The following is a 27,386-nucleotide window of genomic DNA, read 5'->3' as shown; positions in this document are numbered from 1 at the left end:
GACTGAAACATAAATTTTACAAAGATGACTTAGGAGACTTAGGAATTACTGTAAGGTGATGACACAATTAAGGAAATGCACTAAAAAGAAGAAAAGAAAAGAACACAAAAATGACAGATGTGTTGTTGTTTTTGTCATGCCACAAGCTTTATTAGAAAGTAGAAAAGCTAGAAAGTTAATTACACAATATTGTTGTTTTTGGCCTTTTCAAGCAAAATACTTAAAATGAGAAATGAAATAAACATTAAAGCATACTCAAAAAAATTTTTTTGTCATTTTTGTCAAAACGTCTGCTTACAGATTTATTTATTTTCAGCTTAAGTTTGCAATACATGCCATGGTGAGTCTCTTTGGCTAATCTCGCTTTGTTTTTTCACTTTCATTTATCTATTTATTTTTTGTATACATTAAAAAGATCCTTTTCCTGTTTGCATTGTAGCTGTCTGCAACAAACAAGAGCATTCACATTTGGAGGTACTTTGAGTTATATGATATTTGGAAAAAGTTCATGTTTGTGCCAAATTTACCTAACAGACTAACTATGGGCGGCTATCATGTGGACAGTCTGTAAAAACTAAAATATCATAAAGAAGAGGAAGAATGAAATAAAATGGATAATGTTCAAGTAAGTGGTTAACAGTGACAGCAGCTGCCAGATTTAAAAAGCATCAAATATGCCCGTCTTGCTTAGCTGGTACGGCTCGATTTCACTGATTTTTGGTTTCAGATGACTTCATTGTTTTTTTGATCCACTTTAGTTGTTTCTTTGAGAGAAACGAGTAGACCGCAGGTTTTGTCATGCACCCATGAGATCCAAAAGAAGTGACTCCAACCAACATTCCGTAGCACAGCAGTGGTCCTCCTGAATCCCCCTACATCAGCAAGATCAAATATATGATTAAATATATGAACAAAAAAATAAAAAGAACATGCATCTGTCATACTTACATAACAGCTAGAATCGTTTCTTTTGCCAAATGTACCAGCGCAAATCATGTCCCTGGTGATAGAAGGGTTGTGGTTGTAATAATCGCAAGAGTTGCACTTCTGTCTGCTGATCACAGCTACATGGCCACCCTTGAGGACATCTGATGTTTCATTGTTTTCAGTTTGTCCCCATCCAGCCACCAGACACCTTCTCCCATCTGCAGGCCTTTTGACTATTTTCCCCAACTGTAAGTATTTCACGGTTTTGGTTATCTCTGCTGGTTTCTTAAGCTAAAAAAAGAGAAATAAAAAGAAATATTACATATCGATAATGGCTGTCTATACATTACCTTCACAGAGTTTGTCTTAAAGTAAGTCTGTTTGCAGCATTGTTCAAAAGTCATGAACCACCTATTGCTATGAGACACTCAATTATCACCTTACCTTAATCAGCATGAGGTCGTTGCCCTGGAGATAGTGGTAATAGTCAGGATGAGGGAAGAGTTCCTCAACCTCTTGGACCTGCTTGGAACCTTTTTCCTCTTCGTTTATGGAGTGTGCACCTAGGATAACCCACCTCATTCTGACAAATAAAAAAAACAAAACTTTAGTGATGACAGTTCACATTGAACTTTTTTTAAGATTTCCTTCCTCTTCGGGACTAAAAAAGGCCATTCAAACACACGAGATATCAATAGAGAGCCCTGGATGTCCTCTATTTAGGACTTAGGACTAAATATTACAGGAATTAGTAGGATAGCTCAAATAAATATATAGACTAAAAGCAAATGTCCATTACAATCACTGCCACATTTTATTACCTACTTTCTTGTTCCAGTTCTAGAGCAGGTGTAACACGAAATAATTTTGATATTTACTTTTTAAAAGGCATTATTCTTTGCATGTTTGTGGCTGAAGCCTGGAAGGAGTGTGATCAACTTTTTTTTCAGTAATGTACCAAACAGTCAAATCTACTCAAAGCGGGAGGAGAGAGTCAGAAATGAATAATAACAAATAAATGCAGATTGGTGTATAAATACATAAACACAGTGCATCATGGGATGCCCCCCAGCAGCCTAGGCCTATTGCAGTATATGTTTTTTCAAAAAAGCCTATTCTTAAAAGTAGAGCGGTGTCTTTCTCATGAATCCTGAAAAGGCCCAAAAGTTAAAGGCTCTTTCTCCTGTTCTTTTCTTAAGACCCTTAGGAACCACGCGTAAGTCAGCAGTCTGAGAAAGAAGTTTTGTATTGGTAAGTTTTCATAGTAATACTACTATGAGGTCTTTAAAATAATAGACTTGTAAAGCTGCAAAAAGGTTTACACAGACCATATCAGTGATCAGTGTTTACAGACATAATCTGTTTTTTAACCAATATCATTATAATGCACTCACTGTTTCAAAAAAAAAAATAATACTGCAATATTTTGATTTGAAATTTCAAGAAAAGTAACTCGGGTTCATACTTGGTGCAGTGTGCGGCCGTCAGGACCCATTGTGGATGGATTAATGTCCCGCCACAGAAACTGTTTTTACTTAACAAATAAGTCATAAAAGGGAGTGAGTGTGGCCTGACTTCTCTTCCTCCAATAATCTCAGAACCATGACCTAAAACAAAAAGAAAATATCCAGTCGCATAACAAAATCAGCACATTAAGTCAAGAACAAGTGAGAGAAACAAACACCCGGCATTAATGGCTTTCTAAGACTAAAAAGATATCAGTAATGGAACTTTGTATTCTGTTTATTTACATGAAGGAGACAATTATCAGTAAGTAAATGAAAGTAAAATATAAAACATTACTCACCTGACTGGACGAGGAAGAGAATGCCACATGAGATGAAAACGATGAGGCGCAACATTTCTTGTTATCTGTCTTTAATGTTCACAGTTTTCAAATCTACTGGGATGCACAGCTTAATATTTTGAGCTGAAAGGATGTGGTCTGGACACAGTAATTAATGAGTCAACAAAATGGACACAGCCAATCAAATCCTAAAAACTGTTGGTGTAAATTATTCCTTCTCCACCCCCCAACCCCCCCACCATCACTACAGTTACACCCAATCGACGCACATATACACACACACACACACACACCCTTTTGCTATATAGGGGAGGGTTAGTGCAACTCACATTGTCATGAGCAGCAGTCCGGTCACTTAAACTTTCAGCTATACTTTTAAGGGTTTCTGAAAGCTGCTGTGTACTTCAGAAAAAAATAAAGGAAACCGTATGTGCAGAGGTAAATGATAACAAAGACGCAATATTTACTGAGAATAGTTGTAGATGCAGTAGTTTCACCAGAGGAATGAAAAGTAATCGCGCAGACAATGTTTAACACTTTTTGTCATTTGTTATTAAGTTACATGCTAGATATTATATGTGTCATATTTGCCAAAAGTGCTATAAATGTGCACTAGTATGTCTTTGTGAATTTGTTTACATGTTTACATGTTAATGTGCTTTTTAATATTGATGCTTGGTTTTATAGTTTTACCTGGATTACAGTGAACTGCGATGAAGACACAAGTGCCAACAAAATATAGTAGAGAACGCCACCTTGTGGTTTAGTATGAAAACTGCGAGGGTCATAAAAGTGTCCCTGTTTTACATTGAAATGTAACATGAGACCTAAAGTAATTTAAATTTAATGTCACCAAGAGGTTAATTCGGCTGTTATCAGCTAACAGGGATGAAGGAACAGCATCACTTAAGAAAAAATGTTTGTCACTTTTTTGCACTCTTCCTAAGATCCCATTATTCTTTGTTTGTTGATTTCTGTGTTGAGATTACTGTACTTGACTTTTGCAGGAAACCTTTTTATAATAATGTACAACAGACAGAAAGAGAAGGTAGAAAACAAATGAACAAATATTGGTTCTTTGGCATTGTGGTCAGAGGTCAAATTTTCTAAAAAATCTTGTGAACATGATAACTCGAGAAACATATCACCTTGGTATTCAAATTGATACCATAGGCCAGGGGTAGGCAACTCCAGGCCTCTAGGGACAGTGTCCTGCAGGTTTTACATGGGTCCTTGATCCAACACAGCTGATTCAAATGGCTAAATTATCTCCTCAACATGTCTTGAAGTTCTGGTAATGAACTAATCATTTGATTCAGGTATTTTGACCCAGGGTGATATCTAAAACCTGCAGGACACCGGCACTCAAGGCCTGGAGTTGTCTACCCCTGCCATTGGCTCATCTGGGACAAATCCCACATGAGTTCAAATCTTAATAATGGTGTCAAGGCTGAGGTCAGAGGTCAGGTTTTCCAAAAATCTCGGGAATGCGATAACTCAAGTAGGTGACCAAAGATTTTCAAATTTATACATAGATGCATCTATTAGGAAACTGAGCAGCCATCAGTATTTTTTATTTCACTTGTTTCATTCTATATGAATGACAAACAAACTCATGAACAGAAACATACAACTGTTACGATCCTGGGTCATTTGACCCAGCGTTTTGAGTTTTAATATATTTTGATGTTTATGGTTTATGTTGAAGTTCATTACGTTATCTAAGTTCATTTGTATTTTGTCTATGTTTCCCTGTTATAGTTCATTGTTTATTAGCTTCCCCTTGTGTCTGCACCCATATGTTTCAGTCTCCCTCGCTCTTCGCATGTTTCATGTCTGCGTGTCCTATGTTGTCACTCTTGTGTTTTGTCTGCATCTCATTATGTTTCCTGTTTTATTTTGAAGAGGTCTGGTGTCCTATGTTCATTGTGTTTAGTTTTACTTCCAGTGTGGCATCATTATATTCATTTTAATCAGCTGTTTCCCCATGTGTTTACACTTGACCTGATCACCTCCTGTGTGTCTGCATGTTTTCATTCATTCCTTATCAGGTTGTCTGTGGTTTCTTTTCATGTTTCCAAGTCTTCAGGTTTCAGGGTTTTCTATGTTTAACCTTAGTTTACCCAGTTTAGGTTAGTGTTTAATTTTCCCGTTGCCCCTTGTTTTGTATGTACAAAACCAGCCATTAATCAATGGCTCGTTTTCAGTTAATATTAATTTTGTTTCCATGTTTTGCTTTGCTGCATTTGGGTCCTTTATTGTCCACTCCACCCAATCTGCTTCTGCACACTGTGACAACAACAGTAAATTCATCATGCAAGATCAAATAACATGCCATTTTCTGGGAGTGCCTTATAAGTAATATTAAGATTCTGTTATTACTAACAACTAAACACTAATATTTGCCCTAACATGAGTTAAGTGGAGTTTGTGTTTATCTGTGTGTAACACATTTTGAAATACGTGGCTGTCCCAGCGTCACACAAGTCATAACTGGTGAAACTATTGAAAAAGCCATATGATTCCATACTCGTGTTCACTGGTGGACAGTTTAATGACATAACACATAATGTTTAATGATTTGTGAGTAATCCAGTAATGTCTACGGTCATTTCTGATGAATGCATAAAACTTACATGCATAGTGGTATTCCAAAAGTTCCTTATTGACATCCCTTGTCTACTTATGCCTTCTTGTTCTAATAGCTGACTTTTCATCAGTGTGTCCTGGTTCCTCAACCCCTGATGAAGACCATGTCAGGTGAAGGGAAGTGGACTCAGAGGCATGGCTCGCTGTAGATGTGTAGAATATTTATTTACTGACAAAGTGAGTAATTAAGTAACGTAATGACTCCAACACTGGCTGCAACCATACCCTAGAATGTGATCGCTGATGTTAGGGTAAATGAATCCTGAAAACAGAAAGTAAAAGTTGAACTAGGCTCCTAGTACAGGGCCTGTCATTAGGCCCTGCTCATTTTATGGGATGCTCAGTCTTGTAATTATTGTTTTGTTTTGTCTTTTTATGTGGTCGCTGTTTATTATGCCTTTATGGACTTTTTTGTACTTAATGTTACACACATGTTAACAATCTAAACAGTGATATATGCTGCTTTAAAAAAAACATATCCCCATTCCACATTCCAAAATGTCATGTGACAATCTGATTGGCTTAGGAGTGATGATGTCACAAGGATGTCACAAGGATCCTTTGAAGTTTTTCTATAAATAGGGGTGAGAAACAACAATTTTCAGTTCGTTTCGTCGCAGCCTTTGTGTTTGCAGCCTTCAAACGTTCACTACAGAAAAATTTGGAAACCTCTCAGAGTCATCGGATACAAACGCCAACATGTATCCAAGATTACGGCAACCAAGACAAAAAGATTTCGCCGCCTCTCCTTCCACGCGTGGCCGGCCAATTTCTCCAAATGGCCTCTTATCCATCCAAAGGGCATTACAGGAGAGTAGGAATGAAAACAACCATCTCCAGAACAAAATTCGACAAATTGAAGAAGAAAAACGTCACCTGGAGAAGAAGTGCTTACAAATGGAAGCACAAAACAAACACCTGGAAGAAACACTACAGCGCCAGCCCGACATCAACATTATTAATGAGGGCTGGGGGATCAAGTTTGCTCAAGCCAGAGAGCAGATTGTATTCCTCATCAAAGAAAACAAGAAAAAGAGCGCTGAAGTTAAAGAAATGTCCGAGCAGCTTCAAGGCAGGAAAGCGACGATTGATAAAATAGAGTGGGATCTGCAATACATGGACCAAATCAATCACCTGCTCCAAAGAAAGCTTGATGAAGCTGAAGAAAAAAATAAAGAAGTCCTCCAACAGAAGGAACAACAGGACACAAAGCAAAAAGACCTGCAGCGCGAACTCCAAGGCATGCAGGAAAAGTACAGAATGGTGAAGGCAAAGTTGGATCAAACACTGGTCCAAAATAAAGACCTCCTTCAAGAGAAAGAGCAAAAGCAAGAAAGACTGACAGAAGAAAAGTGCATTATCAAGGACTTTGAGAGTAAAAATCAAAAAATGCAAGAAGTCTGTAATGAACTGAAGGTCAAAACAAGTGAGCTGGAGGGAGAAAAGGAAACACTGGCAAAACGATGCTCACACATGCAGAAAAAGATTGATCACATGGCGAAAAACAACTCGGAGCTCATTAAGGGGATATTGTTGGAATTCAACAACTTGAAGCGGGAAAACACAGAAATGCAGGCCCAAAAGCAAAAACAAGACAAAACGCATGAAGACCTGCAGTGTACGCTCCGCGACATCCAGAAAAGAAATGAGCAGCTAGAAGGCCTGCACAAAGAAGATCAAGTGAGAAATGCAGACCTGCAGAAGGCAAAGCTGACACAGGAGGCAACATCCAAAGACCTCAAAGAAAAGCTTGAAGAAACACAAGCAACATTAGAACAGGTGGAACAAACATGCAAGAAACTTGAGAGGCAAAACACAGAAACCATCGATGAGTTGAGAACCCTCATCCTGGACAAAAAGGCGCTCGTGGAAAAGTCCATGAAAAAGAAGAAAAGATTCTTCAGCTTTTTCCGGTAGAGGGACAATACTGCTTCTTCAACTGATGTAGCCTCGTCTTGCTCCACCTCTGTTCACCCCCCAACCAGTCCCGGCAGTTGACTGCCCCCTCCTGAGCCTGGTTCTGCCGGAGGTTTCTGCCCGTTTTAAGGCAGTTTTTCCTCCCCACTGTCGCCTAGTGCTTGCTCAGAGGGGATTGTTGGGGTTTTCTCTCCTCTACCTTCTTTCTTTATTTACTTGTTAACTTTTTGCTCTTACCTCATTTAACCTTGTTTCGTTATTTACTTGTTAACTTTTTGAACTTACCTCATTTAACCTTGTTTCGTTATTTACTTGTTAACTTTTTGAACTTACCTCATTTAACCTTGTTTCGTTATTTACTTGTTAACTTTTTGCTCTTACTTCGTTTTACCTTGTTTCTTTATTTACTTGCTTGTTTAACTTTTTTTCAACTTATCTAACAAAATAAAACAGTTGAATTTATCCTTTGAGTATTGTTCATCTAATCTTTACAGAGTTTTTCCAAAACACTTTCAAACATTCAGATCTGTCTTTCATTTTCTTCTTGAAACCTCATGAACGGTGAACTAAAAACTCTGGAACATGGTTTGAAACACTGAAATTGTTTCAGCTGAAACTGGCAAAGTCATACGTGTGTGTGTGTGTGTGTGTGTGTGTGAGTGTCACAGGTGATATGGTGTCACTAGTCCGGTCATCATGTTTAGGCTCATTCACTCCAGAATTATTTAGGCCAAATCTTTAAAACAGTGTCCCTGCACACACATTTCAATCACACAAACGCAGGATTAATTCTTTGCAGTATTTTATCTGATTTATTATGAGAATGTCATGCCTGATCATTTGCACCCACAACATCAAAAATGGGGGCAAAAGGGAGGAGACCACGTTTAATCGATTATAACACGAGGTCAGAAATATAAGTGCTGACATGAGTAGTGTCCACAGAAACCTCTGAATCTCAGCTAAAAGCTCATGTAAACCATGTCTACAAACACCAAACAAAGCAAAGACACCAGACAGTTAAAAGAGCAGTTACGTCACCATGAATCTGTGGACAGCTAATATCCATATTTTGATTTATGATTTTCTGGAGTTAAATGTGAACCGAAACATATTTTCAAACGTGTTATATGCTATAAAATACTTTTAAAAATTAGGTGAGGGAAATAAAAAATCATTTTTTCTATGTTTGAGTCACAGTAACTTTGACATAGTAACATCTGCAGTAATATTTAAAGCTCTGATGACATCTCACCAGTGTTAGCTTTATTTTGACACCAAGACTGTTTACACAGAGTTTGTAATTGCAGAGAAATACATTTATTTTGGTCATTTCCTTTTCGAGCAGGAAGCTCACCCTTCTTGTTATACCCTTTAGATGAATACAGAGTTTTTAATTAAATACATATTCTTTAAATAATGTTCCCTTTTAGAAAAAGTAGGATAATTAAAAAAAACAAAACATTTATTATAGCTCTGTCACGTAGAAAAAAACCTGTCTCTTTTCTGTGGTCTGTTATATAACATTAGGGGTGTTCGTGGCAATTAACTTTTTAATCGACTAAGCGGGTCAAGTAAGAAACACTTAAATATTGAGTTACATTTGAAAACTGTTTAAAAAAAAACATATCCCCATTCCACATTCCAAAATGTCATGTGACAATCTGATTGGCTTAGGAGTGATGATGTCACAAGGATGTCACAAGGATGTCACAAGGATGTCACAAGGATCCTTTGAAGTTTTTCTATAAATAGGGGTGAGAAACAACAATTTTCAGTTCGTTTCGTCGCAGCCTTTGTGTTTGCAGCCTTCAAACGTTCACTACAGAAAAATTTGGAAACCTCTCAGAGTCATCGGATACAAACGCCAACATGTATCCAAGATTACGGCAACCAAGACAAAAAGATTTCGCCGCCTCTCCTTCCACGCGTGGCCGGCCAATTTCTCCAAATGGCCTCTTATCCATCCAAAGGGCATTACAGGAGAGTAGGAATGAAAACAACCATCTCCAGAACAAAATTCGACAAATTGAAGAAGAAAAACGTCACCTGGAGAAGAAGTGCTTACAAATGGAAGCACAAAACAAACACCTGGAAGAAACACTACAGCGCCAGCCCGACATCAACATTATTAATGAGGGCTGGGGGATCAAGTTTGCTCAAGCCAGAGAGCAGATTGTATTCCTCATCAAAGAAAACAAGAAAAAGAGCGCTGAAGTTAAAGAAATGTCCGAGCAGCTTCAAGGCAGGAAAGCGACGATTGATAAAATAGAGTGGGATCTGCAATACATGGACCAAATCAATCACCTGCTCCAAAGAAAGCTTGATGAAGCTGAAGAAAAAAATAAAGAAGTCCTCCAACAGAAGGAACAACAGGACACAAAGCAAAAAGACCTGCAGCGCGAACTCCAAGGCATGCAGGAAAAGTACAGAATGGTGAAGGCAAAGTTGGATCAAACACTGGTCCAAAATAAAGACCTCCTTCAAGAGAAAGAGCAAAAGCAAGAAAGACTGACAGAAGAAAAGTGCATTATCAAGGACTTTGAGAGTAAAAATCAAAAAATGCAAGAAGTCTGTAATGAACTGAAGGTCAAAACAAGTGAGCTGGAGGGAGAAAAGGAAACACTGGCAAAACGATGCTCACACATGCAGAAAAAGATTGATCACATGGCGAAAAACAACTCGGAGCTCATTAAGGGGATATTGTTGGAATTCAACAACTTGAAGCGGGAAAACACAGAAATGCAGGCCCAAAAGCAAAAACAAGACAAAACGCATGAAGACCTGCAGTGTACGCTCCGCGACATCCAGAAAAGAAATGAGCAGCTAGAAGGCCTGCACAAAGAAGATCAAGTGAGAAATGCAGACCTGCAGAAGGCAAAGCTGACACAGGAGGCAACATCCAAAGACCTCAAAGAAAAGCTTGAAGAAACACAAGCAACATTAGAACAGGTGGAACAAACATGCAAGAAACTTGAGAGGCAAAACACAGAAACCATCGATGAGTTGAGAACCCTCATCCTGGACAAAAAGGCGCTCGTGGAAAAGTCCATGAAAAAGAAGAAAAGATTCTTCAGCTTTTTCCGGTAGAGGGACAATACTGCTTCTTCAACTGATGTAGCCTCGTCTTGCTCCACCTCTGTTCACCCCCCAACCAGTCCCGGCAGTTGACTGCCCCCTCCTGAGCCTGGTTCTGCCGGAGGTTTCTGCTCGTTTTAAGGCAGTTTTTCCTCCCCACTGTCGCCTAGTGCTTGCTCAGAGGGGATTGTTGGGGTTTTCTCTCCTCTACCTTCTTTCTTTATTTACTTGTTAACTTTTTGCTCTTACCTCATTTAACCTTGTTTCGTTATTTACTTGTTAACTTTTTGAACTTACCTCATTTAACCTTGTTTCGTTATTTACTTGTTAACTTTTTGCTCTTACCTCATTTAACCTTGCTTCGTTATTTACTTGTTAACTTTTTGAACTTACCTCATTTAACCTTGTTTCGTTATTTACTTGTTAACTTTTTGCTCTTACTTCGTTTTACCTTGTTTCTTTATTTACTTGCTTGTTTAACTTTTTTTCAACTTATCTAACAAAATAAAACAGTTGAATTTATCCTTTGAGTATTGTTCATCTAATCTTTACAGAGTTTTTCCAAAACACTTTCAAACATTCAGATCTGTCTTTCATTTTCTTCTTGAAACCTCATGAACGGTGAACTAAAAACTCTGGAACATGGTTTGAAACACTGAAATTGTTTCAGCTGAAACTGGCAAAGTCATACGTGTGTGTGTGTGTGTGTGTGTGTGTGAGTGTCACAGGTGATATGGTGTCACTAGTCCGGTCATCATGTTTAGGCTCATTCACTCCAGAATTATTTAGGCCAAATCTTTAAAACAGTGTCACTGCACACACATTTCAATCACACAAACGCAGGATTAATTCTTTGCAGTATTTTATCTGATTTATTATGAGAATGTCATGCCTGATCATTTGCACCCACAACATCAAAAATGGGGGCAAAAGGGAGGAGACCACGTTTAATCGATTATAACACGAGGTCAGAAATATAAGTGCTGACATGAGTAGTGTCCACAGAAACCTCTGAATCTCAGCTAAAAGCTCATGTAAACCATGTCTACAAACACCAAACAAAGCAAAGACACCAGACAGTTAAAAGAGCAGTTACGTCACCATGAATCTGTGGACAGCTAATATCCATATTTTGATTTATGATTTTCTGGAGTTAAATGTGAACCGAAACATATTTTCAAACGTGTTATATGCTATAAAATACTTTTAAAAATTAGGTGAGGGAAATAAAAAATCCTGTTTTCTATGTTTGAGTCACAGTAACTTTGACATAGTAACATCTGCAGTAATATTTAAAGCTCTGATGACATCTCACCAGTGTTAGCTTTATTTTGACACCAAGACTGTTTACACAGAGTTTGTAATTGCAGAGAAATACATTTATTTTGGTCATTTCCTTTTCGAGCAGGAAGCTCACCCTTCTTGTTATACCCTTTAGATGAATACAGAGTTTTTAATTAAATACATATTCTTTAAATAATGTTCCCTTTTAGAAAAAGTAGGATAATTAAAAAAAACAAAACATTTATTATAGCTCTGTCACGTAGAAAAAAACCTGTCTCTTTTCTGTGGTCTGTTATATAACATTAGGGGTGTTCGTGGCAATTAACTTTTTAATCGACTAAGCGGGTCAAGTAAGAAACACTTAAATATTGAGTTACATTTGAAAACTGTTTAAAAAAAAACATATCCCCATTCCACATTCCAAAATGTCATGTGACAATCTGATTGGCTTAGGAGTGATGATGTCACAAGGATGTCACAAGGATGTCACAAGGATCCTTTGAAGTTTTTCTATAAATAGGGGTGAGAAACAGCAATTTTCAGTTCGTTTCGTCGCAGCCTTTGTGTTTGCAGCCTTCAAACGTTCACTACAGAAAAATTTGGAAACCTCTCAGAGTCATCGGATACAAACGCCAACATGTATCCAAGATTACGGCAACCAAGACAAAAAGATTTCGCCGCCTCTCCTTCCACGCGTGGCCGGCCAATTTCTCCAAATGGCCTCTTATCCATCCAAAGGGCATTACAGGAGAGTAGGAATGAAAACAACCATCTCCAGAACAAAATTCGACAAATTGAAGAAGAAAAACGTCACCTGGAGAAGAAGTGCTTACAAATGGAAGCACAAAACAAACACCTGGAAGAAACACTACAGCGCCAGCCCGACATCAACATTATTAATGAGGGCTGGGGGATCAAGTTTGCTCAAGCCAGAGAGCAGATTGTATTCCTCATCAAAGAAAACAAGAAAAAGAGCGCTGAAGTTAAAGAAATGTCCGAGCAGCTTCAAGGCAGGAAAGCGACGATTGATAAAATAGAGTGGGATCTGCAATACATGGACCAAATCAATCACCTGCTCCAAAGAAAGCTTGATGAAGCTGAAGAAAAAAATAAAGAAGTCCTCCAACAGAAGGAACAACAGGACACAAAGCAAAAAGACCTGCAGCGCGAACTCCAAGGCATGCAGGAAAAGTACAGAATGGTGAAGGCAAAGTTGGATCAAACACTGGTCCAAAATAAAGACCTCCTTCAAGAGAAAGAGCAAAAGCAAGAAAGACTGACAGAAGAAAAGTGCATTATCAAGGACTTTGAGAGTAAAAATCAAAAAATGCAAGAAGTCTGTAATGAACTGAAGGTCAAAACAAGTGAGCTGGAGGGAGAAAAGGAAACACTGGCAAAACGATGCTCACACATGCAGAAAAAGATTGATCACATGGCGAAAAACAACTCGGAGCTCATTAAGGGGATATTGTTGGAATTCAACAACTTGAAGCGGGAAAACACAGAAATGCAGGCCCAAAAGCAAAAACAAGACAAAACGCATGAAGACCTGCAGTGTACGCTCCGCGACATCCAGAAAAGAAATGAGCAGCTAGAAGGCCTGCACAAAGAAGATCAAGTGAGAAATGCAGACCTGCAGAAGGCAAAGCTGACACAGGAGGCAACATCCAAAGACCTCAAAGAAAAGCTTGAAGAAACACAAGCAACATTAGAACAGGTGGAACAAACATGCAAGAAACTTGAGAGGCAAAACACAGAAACCATCGATGAGTTGAGAACCCTCATCCTGGACAAAAAGGCGCTCGTGGAAAAGTCCATGAAAAAGAAGAAAAGATTCTTCAGCTTTTTCCGGTAGAGGGACAATACTGCTTCTTCAACTGCTGTAGCCTCGTCTTGCTCCACCTCTGTTCACCCCCCAACCAGTCCCGGCAGTTGACTGCCCCCTCCTGAGCCTGGTTCTGCCGGAGGTTTCTGCCCGTTTTAAGGCAGTTTTTCCTCCCCACTGTCGCCTAGTGCTTGCTCAGAGGGGATTGTTGGGGTTTTCTCTCCTCTACCTTCTTTCTTTATTTACTTGTTAACTTTTTGCTCTTACCTCATTTAACCTTGTTTCGTTATTTACTTGTTAACTTTTTGAACTTACCTCATTTAACCTTGTTTCGTTATTTACTTGTTAACTTTTTGCTCTTACCTCATTTAACCTTGCTTCGTTATTTACTTGTTAACTTTTTGAACTTACCTCATTTAACCTTGTTTCGTTATTTACTTGTTAACTTTTTGCTCTTACCTCATTTAACCTTGTTTCGTTATTTACTTGTTAACTTTTTGCTCTTACTTCGTTTTACCTTGTTTCTTTATTTACTTGCTTGTTTAACTTTTTTTCAACTTATCTAACAAAATAAAACAGTTGAATTTATCCTTTGAGTATTGTTCATCTAATCTTTACAGAGTTTTTCCAAAACACTTTCAAACATTCAGATCTGTCTTTCATTTTCTTCTTGAAACCTCATGAACGGTGAACTAAAAACTCTGGAACATGGTTTGAAACACTGAAATTGTTTCAGCTGAAACTGGCAAAGTCATACGTGTGTGTGTGTGTGTGTGTGTGAGTGTCACAGGTGATATGGTGTCACTAGTCCGGTCATCATGTTTAGGCTCATTCACTCCAGAATTATTTAGGCCAAATCTTTAAAACAGTGTCCCTGCACACACATTTCAATCACACAAACGCAGGATTAATTCTTTGCAGTATTTTATCTGATTTATTATGAGAATGTCATGCCTGATCATTTGCACCCACAACATCAAAAATGGGGGCAAAAGGGAGGAGACCACGTTTAATCGATTATAACACGAGGTCAGAAATATAAGTGCTGACATGAGTAGTGTCCACAGAAACCTCTGAATCTCAGCTAAAAGCTCATGTAAACCATGTCTACAAACACCAAACAAAGCAAAGACACCAGACAGTTAAAAGAGCAGTTACGTCACCATGAATCTGTGGACAGCTAATATCCATATTTTGATTTATGATTTTCTGGAGTTAAATGTGAACCGAAACATATTTTCAAACGTGTTATATGCTATAAAATACTTTTAAAAATTAGGTGAGGGAAATAAAAAATCCTGTTTTCTATGTTTGAGTCACAGTAACTTTGACATAGTAACATCTGCAGTAATATTTAAAGCTCTGATGACATCTCACCAGTGTTAGCTTTATTTTGACACCAAGACTGTTTACACAGAGTTTGTAATTGCAGAGAAATACATTTATTTTGGTCATTTCCTTTTCGAGCAGGAAGCTCACCCTTCTTGTTATACCCTTTAGATGAATACAGAGTTTTTAATTAAATACATATTCTTTAAATAATGTTCCCTTTTAGAAAAAGTAGGATAATTAAAAAAAACAAAACATTTATTATAGCTCTGTCACGTAGAAAAAAACCTGTCTCTTTTCTGTGGTCTGTTATATAACATTAGGGGTGTTCGTGGCAATTAACTTTTTAATCGACTAAGCGGGTCAAGTAAGAAACACTTAAATATTGAGTTACATTTGAAAACTGTTTAAAAAAAAACATATCCCCATTCCACATTCCAAAATGTCATGTGACAATCTGATTGGCTTAGGAGTGATGATGTCACAAGGATGTCACAAGGATGTCACAAGGATGTCACAAGGATCCTTTGAAGTTTTTCTATAAATAGGGGTGAGAAACAACAATTTTCAGTTCGTTTCGTCGCAGCCTTTGTGTTTGCAGCCTTCAAACGTTCACTACAGAAAAATTTGGAAACCTCTCAGAGTCATCGGATACAAACGCCAACATGTATCCAAGATTACGGCAACCAAGACAAAAAGATTTCGCCGCCTCTCCTTCCACGCGTGGCCGGCCAATTTCTCCAAATGGCCTCTTATCCATCCAAAGGGCATTACAGGAGAGTAGGAATGAAAACAACCATCTCCAGAACAAAATTCGACAAATTGAAGAAGAAAAACGTCACCTGGAGAAGAAGTGCTTACAAATGGAAGCACAAAACAAACACCTGGAAGAAACACTACAGCGCCAGCCCGACATCAACATTATTAATGAGGGCTGGGGGATCAAGTTTGCTCAAGCCAGAGAGCAGATTGTATTCCTCATCAAAGAAAACAAGAAAAAGAGCGCTGAAGTTAAAGAAATGTCCGAGCAGCTTCAAGGCAGGAAAGCGACGATTGATAAAATAGAGTGGGATCTGCAATACATGGACCAAATCAATCACCTGCTCCAAAGAAAGCTTGATGAAGCTGAAGAAAAAAATAAAGAAGTCCTCCAACAGAAGGAACAACAGGACACAAAGCAAAAAGACCTGCAGCGCGAACTCCAAGGCATGCAGGAAAAGTACAGAATGGTGAAGGCAAAGTTGGATCAAACACTGGTCCAAAATAAAGACGACCTTCAAGAGAAAGAGCAAAAGCAAGAAAGACTGACAGAAGAAAAGTGCATTATCAAGGACTTTGAGAGTAAAAATCAAAAAATGCAAGAAGTCTGTAATGAACTGAAGGTCAAAACAAGTGAGCTGGAGGGAGAAAAGGAAACACTGGCAAAACGATGCTCACACATGCAGAAAAAGATTGATCACATGGCGAAAAACAACTCGGAGCTCATTAAGGGGATATTGTTGGAATTCAACAACTTGAAGCGGGAAAACACAGAAATGCAGGCCCAAAAGCAAAAACAAGACAAAACGCATGAAGACCTGCAGTGTACGCTCCGCGACATCCAGAAAAGAAATGAGCAGCTAGAAGGCCTGCACAAAGAAGATCAAGTGAGAAATGCAGACCTGCAGAAGGCAAAGCTGACACAGGAGGCAACATCCAAAGACCTCAAAGAAAAGCTTGAAGAAACACAAGCAACATTAGAACAGGTGGAACAAACATGCAAGAAACTTGAGAGGCAAAACACAGAAACCATCGATGAGTTGAGAACCCTCATCCTGGACAAAAAGGCGCTCGTGGAAAAGTCCATGAAAAAGAAGAAAAGATTCTTCAGCTTTTTCCGGTAGAGGGACAATACTGCTTCTTCAACTGATGTAGCCTCGTCGTGCTCCACCTCTGTTCACCCCCCAACCAGTCCCGGCAGTTGACTGCCCCCTCCTGAGCCTGGTTCTGCCGGAGGTTTCTGCCCGTTTTAAGGCAGTTTTTCCTCCCCACTGTCGCCTAGTGCTTGCTCAGAGGGGATTGTTGGGGTTTTCTCTCCTCTACCTTCTTTCTTTATTTACTTGTTAACTTTTTGCTCTTACCTCATTTAACCTTGTTTCGTTATTTACTTGTTAACTTTTTGAACTTACCTCATTTAACCTTGTTTCGTTATTTACTTGTTAACTTTTTGAACTTACCTCATTTAACCTTGTTTCGTTATTTACTTGTTAACTTTTTGAACTTACCTCATTTAACCTTGTTTCGTTATTTACTTGTTAACTTTTTGCTCTTACTTCGTTTTACCTTGTTTCTTTATTTACTTGCTTGTTTAACTTTTTTTCAACTTATCTAACAAAATAAAACAGTTGAATTTATCCTTTGAGTATTGTTCATCTAATCTTTACAGAGTTTTTCCAAAACACTTTCAAACATTCAGATCTGTCTTTCATTTTCTTCTTGAAACCTCATGAACGGTGAACTAAAAACTCTGGAACATGGTTTGAAACACTGAAATTGTTTCAGCTGAAACTGGCAAAGTCATACGTGTGTGTGTGTGTGTGTGTGTGTGTGTGTGTGTGTGTGTGTGTGTGTGTGTGTGTGTGTGTGTGAGTGTCACAGGTGATATGGTGTCACTAGTCCGGTCATCATGTTTAGGCTCATTCACTCCAGAATTATTTAGGCCAAATCTTTAAAACAGTGTCACTGCACACACATTTCAATCACACAAACGCAGGATTAATTCTTTGCAGTATTTTATCTGATTTATTATGAGAATGTCATGCCTGATCATTTGCACCCACAACATCAAAAATGGGGGCAAAAGGGAGGAGACCACGTTTAATCGATTATAACACGAGGTCAGAAATATAAGTGCTGACATGAGTAGTGTCCACAGAAACCTCTGAATCTCAGCTAAAAGCTCATGTAAACCATGTCTACAAACACCAAACAAAGCAAAGACACCAGACAGTTAAAAGAGCAGTTACGTCACCATGAATCTGTGGACAGCTAATATCCATATTTTGATTTATGATTTTCTGGAGTTAAATGTGAACCGAAACATATTTTCAAACGTGTTATATGCTATAAAATACTTTTAAAAATTAGGTGAGGGAAATAAAAAATCCTGTTTTCTATGTTTGAGTCACAGTAACTTTGACATAGTAACATCTGCAGTAATATTTAAAGCTCTGATGACATCTCACCAGTGTTAGCTTTATTTTGACACCAAGACTGTTTACACAGAGTTTGTAATTGCAGAGAAATACATTTATTTTGGTCATTTCCTTTTCGAGCAGGAAGCTCACCCTTCTTGTTATACCCTTTAGATGAATACAGAGTTTTTAATTAAATACATATTCTTTAAATAATGTTCCCTTTTAGAAAAAGTAGGATAATTAAAAAAAACAAAACATTTATTATAGCTCTGTCACGTAGAAAAAAACCTGTCTCTTTTCTGTGGTCTGTTATATAACATTAGGGGTGTTCGTGGCAATTAACTTTTTAATCGACTAAGCGGGTCAAGTAAGAAACACTTAAATATTGAGTTACATTTGAAAACTGTTTAAAAAAAAACATATCCCCATTCCACATTCCAAAATGTCATGTGACAATCTGATTGGCTTAGGAGTGATGATGTCACAAGGATGTCACAAGGATGTCACAAGGATCCTTTGAAGTTTTTCTATAAATAGGGGTGAGAAACAGCAATTTTCAGTTCGTTTCGTCGCAGCCTTTGTGTTTGCAGCCTTCAAACGTTCACTACAGAAAAATTTGGAAACCTCTCAGAGTCATCGGATACAAACGCCAACATGTATCCAAGATTACGGCAACCAAGACAAAAAGATTTCGCCGCCTCTCCTTCCACGCGTGGCCGGCCAATTTCTCCAAATGGCCTCTTATCCATCCAAAGGGCATTACAGGAGAGTAGGAATGAAAACAACCATCTCCAGAACAAAATTCGACAAATTGAAGAAGAAAAACGTCACCTGGAGAAGAAGTGCTTACAAATGGAAGCACAAAACAAACACCTGGAAGAAACACTACAGCGCCAGCCCGACATCAACATTATTAATGAGGGCTGGGGGATCAAGTTTGCTCAAGCCAGAGAGCAGATTGTATTCCTCATCAAAGAAAACAAGAAAAAGAGCGCTGAAGTTAAAGAAATGTCCGAGCAGCTTCAAGGCAGGAAAGCGACGATTGATAAAATAGAGTGGGATCTGCAATACATGGACCAAATCAATCACCTGCTCCAAAGAAAGCTTGATGAAGCTGAAGAAAAAAATAAAGAAGTCCTCCAACAGAAGGAACAACAGGACACAAAGCAAAAAGACCTGCAGCGCGAACTCCAAGGCATGCAGGAAAAGTACAGAATGGTGAAGGCAAAGTTGGATCAAACACTGGTCCAAAATAAAGACCTCCTTCAAGAGAAAGAGCAAAAGCAAGAAAGACTGACAGAAGAAAAGTGCATTATCAAGGACTTTGAGAGTAAAAATCAAAAAATGCAAGAAGTCTGTAATGAACTGAAGGTCAAAACAAGTGAGCTGGAGGGAGAAAAGGAAACACTGGCAAAACGATGCTCACACATGCAGAAAAAGATTGATCACATGGCGAAAAACAACTCGGAGCTCATTAAGGGGATATTGTTGGAATTCAACAACTTGAAGCGGGAAAACACAGAAATGCAGGCCCAAAAGCAAAAACAAGACAAAACGCATGAAGACCTGCAGTGTACGCTCCGCGACATCCAGAAAAGAAATGAGCAGCTAGAAGGCCTGCACAAAGAAGATCAAGTGAGAAATGCAGACCTGCAGAAGGCAAAGCTGACACAGGAGGCAACATCCAAAGACCTCAAAGAAAAGCTTGAAGAAACACAAGCAACATTAGAACAGGTGGAACAAACATGCAAGAAACTTGAGAGGCAAAACACAGAAACCATCGATGAGTTGAGAACCCTCATCCTGGACAAAAAGGCGCTCGTGGAAAAGTCCATGAAAAAGAAGAAAAGATTCTTCAGCTTTTTCCGGTAGAGGGACAATACTGCTTCTTCAACTGCTGTAGCCTCGTCTTGCTCCACCTCTGTTCACCCCCCAACCAGTCCCGGCAGTTGACTGCCCCCTCCTGAGCCTGGTTCTGCCGGAGGTTTCTGCCCGTTTTAAGGCAGTTTTTCCTCCCCACTGTCGCCTAGTGCTTGCTCAGAGGGGATTGTTGGGGTTTTCTCTCCTCTACCTTCTTTCTTTATTTACTTGTTAACTTTTTGCTCTTACCTCATTTAACCTTGTTTCGTTATTTACTTGTTAACTTTTTGAACTTACCTCATTTAACCTTGTTTCGTTATTTACTTGTTAACTTTTTGCTCTTACCTCATTTAACCTTGCTTCGTTATTTACTTGTTAACTTTTTGAACTTACCTCATTTAACCTTGTTTCGTTATTTACTTGTTAACTTTTTGCTCTTACCTCATTTAACCTTGTTTCGTTATTTACTTGTTAACTTTTTGCTCTTACTTCGTTTTACCTTGTTTCTTTATTTACTTGCTTGTTTAACTTTTTTTCAACTTATCTAACAAAATAAAACAGTTGAATTTATCCTTTGAGTATTGTTCATCTAATCTTTACAGAGTTTTTCCAAAACACTTTCAAACATTCAGATCTGTCTTTCATTTTCTTCTTGAAACCTCATGAACGGTGAACTAAAAACTCTGGAACATGGTTTGAAACACTGAAATTGTTTCAGCTGAAACTGGCAAAGTCATACGTGCGTGTGTGAGTGTCACAGGTGATATGGTGTCACTAGTCCGGTCATCATGTTTAGGCTCATTCACTCCAGAATTATTTAGGCCAAATCTTTAAAACAGTGTCACTGCACACACATTTCAATCACACAAACGCAGGATTAATTCTTTGCAGTATTTTATCTGATTTATTATGAGAATGTCATGCCTGATCATTTGCACCCACAACATCAAAAATGGGGGCAAAAGGGAGGAGACCACGTTTAATCGATTATAACACGAGGTCAGAAATATAAGTGCTGACATGAGTAGTGTCCACAGAAACCTCTGAATCTCAGCTAAAAGCTCATGTAAACCATGTCTACAAACACCAAACAAAGCAAAGACACCAGACAGTTAAAAGAGCAGTTACGTCACCATGAATCTGTGGACAGCTAATATCCATATTTTGATTTATGATTTTCTGGAGTTAAATGTGAACCGAAACATATTTTCAAACGTGTTATATGCTATAAAATACTTTTAAAAATTAGGTGAGGGAAATAAAAAATCCTGTTTTCTATGTTTGAGTCACAGTAACTTTGACATAGTAACATCTGCAGTAATATTTAAAGCTCTGATGACATCTCACCAGTGTTAGCTTTATTTTGACACCAAGACTGTTTACACAGAGTTTGTAATTGCAGAGAAATACATTTATTTTGGTCATTTCCTTTTCGAGCAGGAAGCTCACCCTTCTTGTTATACCCTTTAGATGAATACAGAGTTTTTAATTAAATACATATTCTTTAAATAATGTTCCCTTTTAGAAAAAGTAGGATAATTAAAAAAAACAAAACATTTATTATAGCTCTGTCACGTAGAAAAAAACCTGTCTCTTTTCTGTGGTCTGTTATATAACATTAGGGGTGTTCGTGGCAATTAACTTTTTAATCGACTAAGCGGGTCAAGTAAGAAACACTTAAATATTGAGTTACATTTGAAAACTGTTTAAAAAAAAACATATCCCCATTCCACATTCCAAAATGTCATGTGACAATCTGATTGGCTTAGGAGTGATGATGTCACAAGGATGTCACAAGGATGTCACAAGGATCCTTTGAAGTTTTTCTATAAATAGGGGTGAGAAACAGCAATTTTCAGTTCGTTTCGTCGCAGCCTTTGTGTTTGCAGCCTTCAAACGTTCACTACAGAAAAATTTGGAAACCTCTCAGAGTCATCGGATACAAACGCCAACATGTATCCAAGATTACGGCAACCAAGACAAAAAGATTTCGCCGCCTCTCCTTCCACGCGTGGCCGGCCAATTTCTCCAAATGGCCTCTTATCCATCCAAAGGGCATTACAGGAGAGTAGGAATGAAAACAACCATCTCCAGAACAAAATTCGACAAATTGAAGAAGAAAAACGTCACCTGGAGAAGAAGTGCTTACAAATGGAAGCACAAAACAAACACCTGGAAGAAACACTACAGCGCCAGCCCGACATCAACATTATTAATGAGGGCTGGGGGATCAAGTTTGCTCAAGCCAGAGAGCAGATTGTATTCCTCATCAAAGAAAACAAGAAAAAGAGCGCTGAAGTTAAAGAAATGTCCGAGCAGCTTCAAGGCAGGAAAGCGACGATTGATAAAATAGAGTGGGATCTGCAATACATGGACCAAATCAATCACCTGCTCCAAAGAAAGCTTGATGAAGCTGAAGAAAAAAATAAAGAAGTCCTCCAACAGAAGGAACAACAGGACACAAAGCAAAAAGACCTGCAGCGCGAACTCCAAGGCATGCAGGAAAAGTACAGAATGGTGAAGGCAAAGTTGGATCAAACACTGGTCCAAAATAAAGACCTCCTTCAAGAGAAAGAGCAAAAGCAAGAAAGACTGACAGAAGAAAAGTGCATTATCAAGGACTTTGAGAGTAAAAATCAAAAAATGCAAGAAGTCTGTAATGAACTGAAGGTCAAAACAAGTGAGCTGGAGGGAGAAAAGGAAACACTGGCAAAACGATGCTCACACATGCAGAAAAAGATTGATCACATGGCGAAAAACAACTCGGAGCTCATTAAGGGGATATTGTTGGAATTCAACAACTTGAAGCGGGAAAACACAGAAATGCAGGCCCAAAAGCAAAAACAAGACAAAACGCATGAAGACCTGCAGTGTACGCTCCGCGACATCCAGAAAAGAAATGAGCAGCTAGAAGGCCTGCACAAAGAAGATCAAGTGAGAAATGCAGACCTGCAGAAGGCAAAGCTGACACAGGAGGCAACATCCAAAGACCTCAAAGAAAAGCTTGAAGAAACACAAGCAACATTAGAACAGGTGGAACAAACATGCAAGAAACTTGAGAGGCAAAACACAGAAACCATCGATGAGTTGAGAACCCTCATCCTGGACAAAAAGGCGCTCGTGGAAAAGTCCATGAAAAAGAAGAAAAGATTCTTCAGCTTTTTCCGGTAGAGGGACAATACTGCTTCTTCAACTGATGTAGCCTCGTCTTGCTCCACCTCTGTTCACCCCCCAACCAGTCCCGGCAGTTGACTGCCCCCTCCTGAGCCTGGTTCTGCCGGAGGTTTCTGCTCGTTTTAAGGCAGTTTTTCCTCCCCACTGTCGCCTAGTGCTTGCTCAGAGGGGATTGTTGGGGTTTTCTCTCCTCTACCTTCTTTCTTTATTTACTTGTTAACTTTTTGCTCTTACCTCATTTAACCTTGTTTCGTTATTTACTTGTTAACTTTTTGAACTTACCTCATTTAACCTTGTTTCGTTATTTACTTGTTAACTTTTTGCTCTTACCTCATTTAACCTTGCTTCGTTATTTACTTGTTAACTTTTTGAACTTACCTCATTTAACCTTGTTTCGTTATTTACTTGTTAACTTTTTGCTCTTACTTCGTTTTACCTTGTTTCTTTATTTACTTGCTTGTTTAACTTTTTTTCAACTTATCTAACAAAATAAAACAGTTGAATTTATCCTTTGAGTATTGTTCATCTAATCTTTACAGAGTTTTTCCAAAACACTTTCAAACATTCAGATCTGTCTTTCATTTTCTTCTTGAAACCTCATGAACGGTGAACTAAAAACTCTGGAACATGGTTTGAAACACTGAAATTGTTTCAGCTGAAACTGGCAAAGTCATACGTGTGTGTGTGTGTGTGTGTGTGAGTGTCACAGGTGATATGGTGTCACTAGTCCGGTCATCATGTTTAGGCTCATTCACTCCAGAATTATTTAGGCCAAATCTTTAAAACAGTGTCCCTGCACACACATTTCAATCACACAAACGCAGGATTAATTCTTTGCAGTATTTTATCTGATTTATTATGAGAATGTCATGCCTGATCATTTGCACCCACAACATCAAAAATGGGGGCAAAAGGGAGGAGACCACGTTTAATCGATTATAACACGAGGTCAGAAATATAAGTGCTGACATGAGTAGTGTCCACAGAAACCTCTGAATCTCAGCTAAAAGCTCATGTAAACCATGTCTACAAACACCAAACAAAGCAAAGACACCAGACAGTTAAAAGAGCAGTTACGTCACCATGAATCTGTGGACAGCTAATATCCATATTTTGATTTATGATTTTCTGGAGTTAAATGTGAACCGAAACATATTTTCAAACGTGTTATATGCTATAAAATACTTTTAAAAATTAGGTGAGGGAAATAAAAAATCCTGTTTTCTATGTTTGAGTCACAGTAACTTTGACATAGTAACATCTGCAGTAATATTTAAAGCTCTGATGACATCTCACCAGTGTTAGCTTTATTTTGACACCAAGACTGTTTACACAGAGTTTGTAATTGCAGAGAAATACATTTATTTTGGTCATTTCCTTTTCGAGCAGGAAGCTCACCCTTCTTGTTATACCCTTTAGATGAATACAGAGTTTTTAATTAAATACATATTCTTTAAATAATGTTCCCTTTTAGAAAAAGTAGGATAATTAAAAAAAACAAAACATTTATTATAGCTCTGTCACGTAGAAAAAAACCTGTCTCTTTTCTGTGGTCTGTTATATAACATTAGGGGTGTTCGTGGCAATTAACTTTTTAATCGACTAAGCGGGTCAAGTAAGAAACACTTAAATATTGAGTTACATTTGAAAACTGTTTAAAAAAAAACATATCCCCATTCCACATTCCAAAATGTCATGTGACAATCTGATTGGCTTAGGAGTGATGATGTCACAAGGATGTCACAAGGATGTCACAAGGATCCTTTGAAGTTTTTCTATAAATAGGGGTGAGAAACAGCAATTTTCAGTTCGTTTCGTCGCAGCCTTTGTGTTTGCAGCCTTCAAACGTTCACTACAGAAAAATTTGGAAACCTCTCAGAGTCATCGGATACAAACGCCAACATGTATCCAAGATTACGGCAACCAAGACAAAAAGATTTCGCCGCCTCTCCTTCCACGCGTGGCCGGCCAATTTCTCCAAATGGCCTCTTATCCATCCAAAGGGCATTACAGGAGAGTAGGAATGAAAACAACCATCTCCAGAACAAAATTCGACAAATTGAAGAAGAAAAACGTCACCTGGAGAAGAAGTGCTTACAAATGGAAGCACAAAACAAACACCTGGAAGAAACACTACAGCGCCAGCCCGACATCAACATTATTAATGAGGGCTGGGGGATCAAGTTTGCTCAAGCCAGAGAGCAGATTGTATTCCTCATCAAAGAAAACAAGAAAAAGAGCGCTGAAGTTAAAGAAATGTCCGAGCAGCTTCAAGGCAGGAAAGCGACGATTGATAAAATAGAGTGGGATCTGCAATACATGGACCAAATCAATCACCTGCTCCAAAGAAAGCTTGATGAAGCTGAAGAAAAAAATAAAGAAGTCCTCCAACAGAAGGAACAACAGGACACAAAGCAAAAAGACCTGCAGCGCGAACTCCAAGGCATGCAGGAAAAGTACAGAATGGTGAAGGCAAAGTTGGATCAAACACTGGTCCAAAATAAAGACCTCCTTCAAGAGAAAGAGCAAAAGCAAGAAAGACTGACAGAAGAAAAGTGCATTATCAAGGACTTTGAGAGTAAAAATCAAAAAATGCAAGAAGTCTGTAATGAACTGAAGGTCAAAACAAGTGAGCTGGAGGGAGAAAAGGAAACACTGGCAAAACGATGCTCACACATGCAGAAAAAGATTGATCACATGGCGAAAAACAACTCGGAGCTCATTAAGGGGATATTGTTGGAATTCAACAACTTGAAGCGGGAAAACACAGAAATGCAGGCCCAAAAGCAAAAACAAGACAAAACGCATGAAGACCTGCAGTGTACGCTCCGCGACATCCAGAAAAGAAATGAGCAGCTAGAAGGCCTGCACAAAGAAGATCAAGTGAGAAATGCAGACCTGCAGAAGGCAAAGCTGACACAGGAGGCAACATCCAAAGACCTCAAAGAAAAGCTTGAAGAAACACAAGCAACATTAGAACAGGTGGAACAAACATGCAAGAAACTTGAGAGGCAAAACACAGAAACCATCGATGAGTTGAGAACCCTCATCCTGGACAAAAAGGCGCTCGTGGAAAAGTCCATGAAAAAGAAGAAAAGATTCTTCAGCTTTTTCCGGTAGAGGGACAATACTGCTTCTTCAACTGATGTAGCCTCGTCTTGCTCCACCTCTGTTCACCCCCCAACCAGTCCCGGCAGTTGACTGCCCTCTCCTGAGCCTGGTTCTGCCGGAGGTTTCTGCCCGTTTTAAGGCAGTTTTTCCTCCCCACTGTCGCCTAGTGCTTGCTCAGAGGGGATTGTTGGGGTTTTCTCTCCTCTACCTTCTTTCTTTATTTACTTGTTAACTTTTTGCTCTTACCTCATTTAACCTTGCTTCGTTATTTACTTGTTAACTTTTTGAACTTACCTCATTTAACCTTGTTTCGTTATTTACTTGTTAACTTTTTGAACTTACCTCATTTAACCTTGCTTCGTTATTTACTTGTTAACTTTTTGAACTTACCTCATTTAACCTTGTTTCGTTATTTACTTGTTAACTTTTTGAACTTACCTCATTTAACCTTGTTTCGTTATTTACTTGTTAACTTTTTGAACTTACCTCATTTAACCTTGCTTCGTTATTTACTTGTTAACTTTTTGCTCTTACTTCGTTTTACCTTGTTTCTTTATTTACTTGCTTGTTTAACTTTTTTTCAACTTATCTAACAAAATAAAACAGTTGAATTTATCCTTTGAGTATTGTTCATCTAATCTTTACAGAGTTTTTCCAAAACACTTTCAAACATTCAGATCTGTCTTTCATTTTCTTCTTGAAACCTCATGAACGGTGAACTAAAAACTCTGGAACATGGTTTGAAACACTGAAATTGTTTCAGCTGAAACTGGCAAAGTCATACGTGTGTGTGTGTGTGTGTGTCACAGGTGATATGGTGTCACTAGTCCGGTCATCATGTTTAGGCTCATTCACTCCAGAATTATTTAGGCCAAATCTTTAAAACAGTGTCACTGCACACACATTTCAATCACACAAACGCAGGATTAATTCTTTGCAGTATTTTATCTGATTTATTATGAGAATGTCATGCCTGATCATTTGCACCCACAACATCAAAAATGGGGGCAAAAGGGAGGAGACCACGTTTAATCGATTATAACACGAGGTCAGAAATATAAGTGCTGACATGAGTAGTGTCCACAGAAACCTCTGAATCTCAGCTAAAAGCTCATGTAAACCATGTCTACAAACACCAAACAAAGCAAAGACACCAGACAGTTAAAAGAGCAGTTACGTCACCATGAATCTGTGGACAGCTAATATCCATATTTTGATTTATGATTTTCTGGAGTTAAATGTGAACCGA

At 38.5% G+C, this 27,386-nt stretch overlaps 1 protein-coding gene across 1 annotated transcript; it reads right to left on the bottom strand.

Annotated features, from left to right (window-relative positions):
* Positions 1–122: 122 nt before the first annotated feature.
* LOC113016430 (granzyme K-like) lies at positions 123–2,892 on the bottom strand. Its single transcript, XM_026159258.2, has 5 exons — positions 2,735–2,892; positions 2,393–2,534; positions 1,372–1,510; positions 949–1,218; positions 123–872 (listed from the first exon to the last, which is right to left on the bottom strand). Exons 1-5 carry the CDS (start codon positions 2,787–2,789, stop codon positions 708–710), a joined length of 771 nt encoding a protein of 256 aa, XP_026015043.2. The 5' UTR covers positions 2,790–2,892; the 3' UTR covers positions 123–707.
* Between the last annotated feature and the right edge of the window lie 24,494 nt (positions 2,893–27,386).

This window comes from Astatotilapia calliptera, chromosome 23 (assembly GCF_964374335.1).
Source record: "Astatotilapia calliptera chromosome 23, fAstCal68.1, whole genome shotgun sequence".
Taxonomy (NCBI): Eukaryota; Metazoa; Chordata; class Actinopteri; order Cichliformes; family Cichlidae; genus Astatotilapia; species Astatotilapia calliptera.
Note: the sequence above shows the minus strand (reverse complement) of the source record. Positions and strands in the feature narration are given on the sequence as shown.